The sequence below is a fragment of the Pseudomyrmex gracilis genome, unplaced genomic scaffold (assembly GCF_002006095.1).
Source record: "Pseudomyrmex gracilis isolate BER0280 unplaced genomic scaffold, ASM200609v1 scaffold_4, whole genome shotgun sequence".
Taxonomy (NCBI): Eukaryota; Metazoa; Arthropoda; class Insecta; order Hymenoptera; family Formicidae; genus Pseudomyrmex; species Pseudomyrmex gracilis.
The window spans coordinates 1,551,839-1,558,919 of NW_018020588.1; the positions used below are offsets into that span (position 1 = coordinate 1,551,839).

The 7,081-nt window shown below is 31.7% G+C and overlaps 2 protein-coding genes across 3 annotated transcripts; both read left to right on the forward strand.

The window, feature by feature from the left end:
• Window positions 1-213: 213 nt before the first annotated feature.
• Window positions 214-3,641, forward strand: LOC109856497 (motile sperm domain-containing protein 2-like). The gene is made up of 9 exons (XM_020431838.1): window positions 214-379; window positions 711-857; window positions 1,022-1,199; window positions 1,796-2,165; window positions 2,340-2,415; window positions 2,539-2,648; window positions 2,718-2,918; window positions 3,060-3,188; window positions 3,267-3,641. The coding sequence occupies exons 1-9, from the start codon at window positions 298-300 to the stop codon at window positions 3,447-3,449; spliced, it is 1,476 nt and encodes a 491-aa protein (XP_020287427.1). The 5' UTR covers window positions 214-297; the 3' UTR covers window positions 3,450-3,641.
• Window positions 3,642-4,198: 557 nt separating this feature from the next.
• On the forward strand, window positions 4,199-6,805 carry LOC109856524 (multivesicular body subunit 12B). Of its 2 annotated transcripts, none has more exons than XM_020431899.1 (8): window positions 4,199-4,504; window positions 5,203-5,330; window positions 5,402-5,600; window positions 5,699-5,843; window positions 5,993-6,076; window positions 6,149-6,497; window positions 6,567-6,617; window positions 6,694-6,805. In XM_020431899.1, exons 2-8 carry the CDS (start codon window positions 5,205-5,207, stop codon window positions 6,727-6,729), a joined length of 990 nt encoding a protein of 329 aa, XP_020287488.1. In that variant the 5' UTR covers window positions 4,199-4,504; window positions 5,203-5,204; the 3' UTR covers window positions 6,730-6,805. The 2 variants fall into 2 exon arrangements, with proteins under 2 accessions (XP_020287488.1, XP_020287481.1); XM_020431892.1 differs by having other exon boundaries at window positions 4,200-4,504; window positions 5,185-5,330.
• The last annotated feature ends 276 nt before the right edge of the window (window positions 6,806-7,081 follow it).

Below are 7,081 nucleotides of genomic sequence, written 5' to 3' on the forward strand. Positions count from 1 at the left end.
AAATTAGCAGATAATAACGAAAGTGGTGTAAAACACCGACAATTGTCCAAAAATATTCACGCTCAGAAACTTATAATTCATTTTACCTACGTGCGAGCGATTTAAACGCGGCGCCGGTACCCTCGCTACTTTTTTTAGTTCGCAAAGAATGTGGTCCTCGCCGTAGACGGCGCTGAAAACTGTCCCCACTTTTTCCAAGAGTGAGTTTGTCCCCCCTGTAAACAAGAATCATCTGGGTAAGTTCTCGGCGCCGGTCAAAGTGTCATTCTCCCGATCGCTGGTTGGACACAGAAAAGGATGGAGACGCACGCGAAGGCGATCGCAGAACTTCGCGAGAAATTTCTGAAGAAGCTGGACGACGAGGGACCGCCCGATCCCAGTGTGTACATATGGATCTCATCATACACATTCAATCATTTCTACAACATCGATTCAGCGATTTCCACTGTTCTAACGCGTATCAGTTGTGTCATACTATACACATGTCAAAAGAGGAGCTCATGTGACATGTGCAAAGGTCACATTTGATCGCGTATTTAATCAAAAACAATTGATTCTACAGTCAAAAGAAAGAATTATATGCAGATAGTTGCAGAAATGTTTGCTTGCGTTAATTATTTTGAGAAAAGTGCAAAATGCAAAACTAAAACAAGAATAGCAGATTTTCTTACATGTCACTGTGTGTTCTGATTAATAAATGTTGGTTGCAGGAGGTTTTCATCCTGCTGATATAGCTAGGATAAAAAATAATGATGACTGGTTGAAGCGATTCTTGGAACATTATGAATTCGATGAGCAGGAAGCATTCAATATGCTTTGGGAAGTTTGCAGTTGGAGGAGAAAGTTTGGAACAAATGGTAAAGTTCTGTTGATTTTTTTATTGTTATATAATAATTTATATGTATATATATATGTGTACAGAGTTTAAATATATATAGAATATAAATAGAATAATTAAAATTTATACAAGTGTGTTTCTTTATTTTTCTTTTATATTTTATATTTTAATCTCATCTTATAGATATTTCTGAAGACAATATAAGGAGAGATTATTTAGAAGAAGGGATATGTTTTAGTCATGGTAAAGATAAAGATGGCAAGAAACTGCTTATAATTAAGTCAAAATTACATTTCAAGGCAGCAAAAGATTTTTCAGAGCTTCAGAGATGTATAGTTTATTGGTTTGAGAGATTAGAAAGGTAGTTTTAAATATTTTAATTTTATGTAAAAATACACATATAAAAGATACATGTTTAAAAGATGACAAACTTTGTTATCTTATGGATTAAATGTATAATACAATATTTAGTGAGACATAAGATATTGTTTAGTCATTCTTTTATACATGTATATACATATGTATACACACACATCAAAATGATTAAATTCTTACTGTCAATATTAGCTAAATAATGTTGACATTATTCATCCTGAGTAGATATTTAAAATAATATTTAAAATGTAAGTTATACAATTACATATATACTTTGGACCTTATAATTATCAAGACTTTGCTTTGTGTGAATGGTCAAAAATTCTTGTTGAACTTGTATAAATATCGTTTTATGCAATCTTGCAGTTTACAGAAAAACTCAGTGAATAAGCATTTTTCAATTACACTTTGAAGTGATTTTTTATTTAAGATCAAAATAGAATTTATTGAAATATTTAAATCAAGCATTCACTTGAGATGATTAATATTATCATTATTTGTCTGATGTCGACATTATAATGTTTGTTTTTAATATGTTTTTTACCTTCTAATTAATGTGTTTTTCTTTACAATTCTCTTTAGAGAAGGAAATGGAAATCAAATATCAATATTCTTTGACATGGCAGAGACCGGACTTTCGAATTTGGATATGGAGTTTACTAAATACCTCATTGGTTTATTTAAATCATATTATCCAAATTTCTTAAATTACATTATAATTTTCGATATGCCATGGGTGTTGAATGCAGCGTTTAAAATAATAAAATCGTGGTTACCTGCTAAAGCTATTCCAAAGATTAAGTTTGTTAATAAATCGACAGTGAAAGAATATGTTGACCCAAATGATGCACTTAAATGTTGGGGAGGTAACAACGATTATGTCTTCAAATTTGTTCCAATGGCACAAACAAATGGAGATGATACGTTAAATGGCAAATTTGATAACAAGAAGGTATATATACGTAATTATTTTATTAAAGTTCGTATTAAAACTTGAAATTTATATTAGTAGTACTATAATTTCTTTATCATCTCTCTTTTGTTTCATTAGGAAATTTGTTAGTAATTTCAATTTATTTCCTAAAATTTATTTAATAAAATAACACATTTGTTATATGTTTTCTAGGTGCATTTTGCAGAAACCTCACCGTTTACAGAACAGAGCCCAACTAGTTTTGGAGATCAGACTAATGAAGAACAATGTACGTTCAGTAATTTATTTATATTATACAAACATTATTATTTGTAAAAATTTATTGCATTTAATATTGAACATAATCTAAAAAGTAGAACTGTGCAGCATTAAATAAATAGAATGTTTCTAGTGTTAGCAATAGATCCTGCAGAAGTGATTACATTTAACAAGGATGGAAATGACATTGTTGGGACAATTGCACTGAAAAATATTACAACTGAAAAATCTTTATCTTTTAAGGTGCATAAATGTGTATACATATTTATATTGCACATATATACATGTATAACGTTTTAATATTATTTGTAGATAAAGACAACTTCTCCTGAGAAATTCAGAGTACGACCAAGTTCTGGAGTTTTGCAACCATCCAAACAGAGAAGTATTACAGTTATATTACAACCTGGTTACAATGTGCGTGGTTTATTGCACAATGATCGATTCCTAGTAATGTGCCTTCCTTTAAAAAATGACAATGCTACACCACAAGAATTAACTGTACTCTGGAAGGTGTGTTAAAAAGAAAAAGACTGATTTAATAGTTTAATTTTTTATGTAGATAAAAAATATCTAAATCTTAAAACGTTTATAATTATTTCCAAGTACAAAACCACAGTTAGAGTATTAATAGAATATGCTCTTTTTTTATAGTCTGGAAAAGCAACAGAAATGCACAGACTACGATGTTGTGACGGTAACAATGAAAGTAACGAGACACAAAAATCCCACTCTATGTTAACTTCAGGAAATGATCGTAATATTGATGCACTTTTTTCTAAAGTATGTGTGACAAGATGCAACATGCGTACATATATACGCGTGTATATGTGTGTATAATATTTTTATATCTTATTCTAGATAAATCACTTAGAGGAAAGTTATGTCAAGGTACATAGTGAGGTTTCTACTGTGAAATACATGCTTGTTATTTACATGATATTGACAATCTTTATTGCGGCAGTAATGACATATGTCTTTAAAACAGATGTTACAATTCCTATAGAAAAAGAAGAACACTGCGATATTCCTCGTGGTATTTAAAACATTTGTGTTTATAATAACAATAACTTTTATATATATGTAAGAAAGCATGTTGAACAGATGTTTCTATCTATATAAATCCATCATTTGTATGGATGTTATGAAAAATTTATATCTTGTATATCATGTATGGAAATTTATATGTTGTCTTCTCTTTCATAAAAGTTTAAAAAAAGTATTCTTTTGTATTTCTACGGTTAGTTTTATGTATTCGTTATGTAATGTATATGTTATATATTTAATTAATATATATTGTCATTTTTTAAAAATAAGTTACCATGATGTTTTGTAATGAATATTAAAAAGATGTGGATTTTTATCTATTAAATTGCGATACTATATAATACATCATTAAAACTACTATTTTTGTAAGCTTTTATACAGTATTCTCTACGATAAACTATCCTAATTGTATTAAATTTGAATGTAAAGTAGTGCATTTGATTACAGATTTTTGTACATATCCTTGATAATTCTGCGCTTTCAACATTGTTGATAAACAACATAATAATTTTGGAAAAAACAATAAATATATATACTCTTGCAAAAAGAGTATATTAATCATTCTTGCGGCTTATTCATTGTATCATTAATCTCATCTTTAGTGCAAACGGCACATGTTTAACTTATTCCATCTGTCTTTTTCTTCATTGTGTAATTTGTCTCACTTCTTATTATGTCTCATTTTTCTGCCACTTTAGAAAATTTGTTTCTTTTTACTAGCGACACAAGCGCCACTGTGACGGAGCCTTAAAGTATGGAACTTGATGATTCTTGAGTTTGTTGGCCCTGATCCGCCGCCCTGTTTGTGATTATTTCGGCAAAACTCGGTGTGTTTTCGGACAGTTTCGCGGAGTTCTCGGTCGAGTGACGGGTAGTAGATGTTATTGTCGTTTGACGTCATTACGTCGTTGTTGACTCCGAAAATGAGCGTCGGTGATATAAACCACGCTCTTGCGTTGTATCTTCGTTGTTGCGTCAGTGCGGAGTGTGCGATCGTGTGAGAAATATAAAACGAGGTAGTACGAGATAACGGTGCGCAACATCGTCAAAAGGTCAGTCTTTGTTGCATATCCCGAAAGTTGTCCGATGTCATTTTTAAACTGATGACACGTCCAATATAAATGTATATGTAGAGGAGAGGAAGAAATATATGTTTAAAGACTTCGAGAATCCAATACATACCTCGATCTTTCTATTGACCCTTAGTCTTTTTTTTGAGCACGCCCTTACGGGGTAACGGTGCCGGCTCCCTGTGGAGCTTCTTTCGTGTTCTTCGATGTTTTTTCGATATTGTAGTGTGTTTTAATATTTTTGTTACCACGTTGCTTAGTATCCATTATTCCACCTTATATACAACGTATCTTTCACATTGATTCTTGGGTTCTGATATTAATCTTTATGTCTTTCGTAAATTTCTATACTTAATATACGTATATGTAAGCGCTGAAAATTGAACATTCGTTTATTTTTGTGTTTTGTATTTTTTATTTTGTGAAACTCTATTGATAAGTTCTTTGTGCCAGCAGTAATGTTGTTGTCATAATAATGTTGCAAGTTCATACGGTCTTATAAAAAATGTTAAAAATGAAAACTTCACTGAATGTGTATACACATATAAATAGAGAAATTATGAAAAAATTTTAATTGTACATATTTGTAAATTGTGTTTAGTAAATTTTAGTTTTTTAGCATTATGAGAAATTTTGTGCATTAATTAAAAATGGATTGACAGCTATCTCCAAAATCTCAGAAATGTCCAGAAAAACCAATTGTAAAATGTTGGTTCATCAAGTATCAGCTGTGCTGCCAGATGACAGACCCATAACTGCCATTAGTGTTGTGGAAGATATAGATAAATGTCCACCAAATTTTACAGTGGTATAACATTAATACATTTATAGAACAAATAAGAATTGTTTTGCAAATAGTATTAATAAATGTATTTATAGGTTTCAAGAACCTACGATCAAGACACAGATGCAGATTTGTGGAGAGAAACTGGATTATTTATTAAAAAAAAGGGTAGATATATCTGTTTCTCAAAGACTGAAGGTCAGCCCAATTGTGTAGTAGAAGATATTCTGGTAATTAATGAACGAGAAGTTCCACCAGAGAGATATAACATGATCTCCTATACTGTAGATTCCAGTAAGTTTTTTGTTTGCTTACTAATATATTTTCACTATTACTAGTGAATAAAGTTACCGTTATTATATTTATAAATATATATTTCTAATCATTTATAGGGCAAAAGGCCTGGCGCAAAAAACAAGTGTGCTATAAACTTAGTAGTAAGGACTCTTGTGCAAAAGCGGTTACTGATATTATAATATGCAGCAGAATGATCAACAAGGACTCCAATTTGGCTCCTATAGGATTTTCTGCTGCTGGGTAAGTATTTTTTAATGTTTCAAATTTAATACAAGCTCTTTTTACTTTCACTACTTTGTATTAAAAATTTTGTACTATTTAATATATTCATATCCACAAGTAAAACTTTGATACTTTATTTATGATAGATTTTACATTTCTCTTTTCAGCATTATAAATGGTGTTCGTGTGTGTTATAAAACCGTAGATATCACAAATACTAACATGGATTCACAATCATATGTTAATATAGAGTAAGTTTTTTTCTTTACATTAATGTGTGCGAATTTCACATTGTGAATACATAATTTTTACAACACATCTAGCTTACTGCAAAGCGTTTCTCCGAATCCTTCAAATGGAACTCCTCATAGGCTAGCGCCTGAGAGGCCTCCGAAACCAAAGTTCTCGCCAAAACCATCAATTAACGGGATTTATCCTCAAATCAATGTTGCATCTAACAAACTCGATGAATCTAGCGATCGAGATTACGAAGTTCTTAGTCCTAGCGCCCGAATCAGGCCCACAAGGCCCGCGCCTCAACCGCCCACGTCCGTGTCACCTATCGTCGGTTCAACGTCGAATTACGGCACACTTCCAGGATCATCCGATCTAGATGGCGTTCCGTTCGCACTTAATCCTCGTCTTATCATTAATCACTCTAATTCTGCCAGTGTAAGTATAGCAATGTGTACAAGAATAGAAAACAATCACCGATTAACATCTTTTTTTTTTTCAACACAGGACAAACTTCCTGTTATCAAAGTGTGGACCCAGAAAGATTTGGATAAAGAAGTACGTTTATGCCTTTTCCTACGAGTGTTTAATGTCATTATGTCGGTTAAATCACCAATGCGATACTTTATTTCAGTTTTTCTACGACTTCCGTGCAGAGAGGGAGACTTGAAAGACACAATCGCGTGCCAAAGCCAACTCCACGAGTTTACAAAAAAAAAAAAATCCTTTTTCTCTGTCAGCCGTACTAATATATCTTTTCATATTCGATATAATCGATTAGTCATCAAGCATAAATGGAGTGCCTGAACGAGTGATTTATACTAACTTGCGAGAAAATGAAATTCACACAACGCTTAAAATGGGGATTGTATACTGTAAAAAGGAATAAGATAAAAATTTATTTGATATGAGTTTCTCCTTCCACGACCCAAATTTTGATACCGATAATAGCGTATTTTTATAGACTCGCGTTATTTTTTTATAGATGATAGAAGTTACACACACACGCACACACACATATG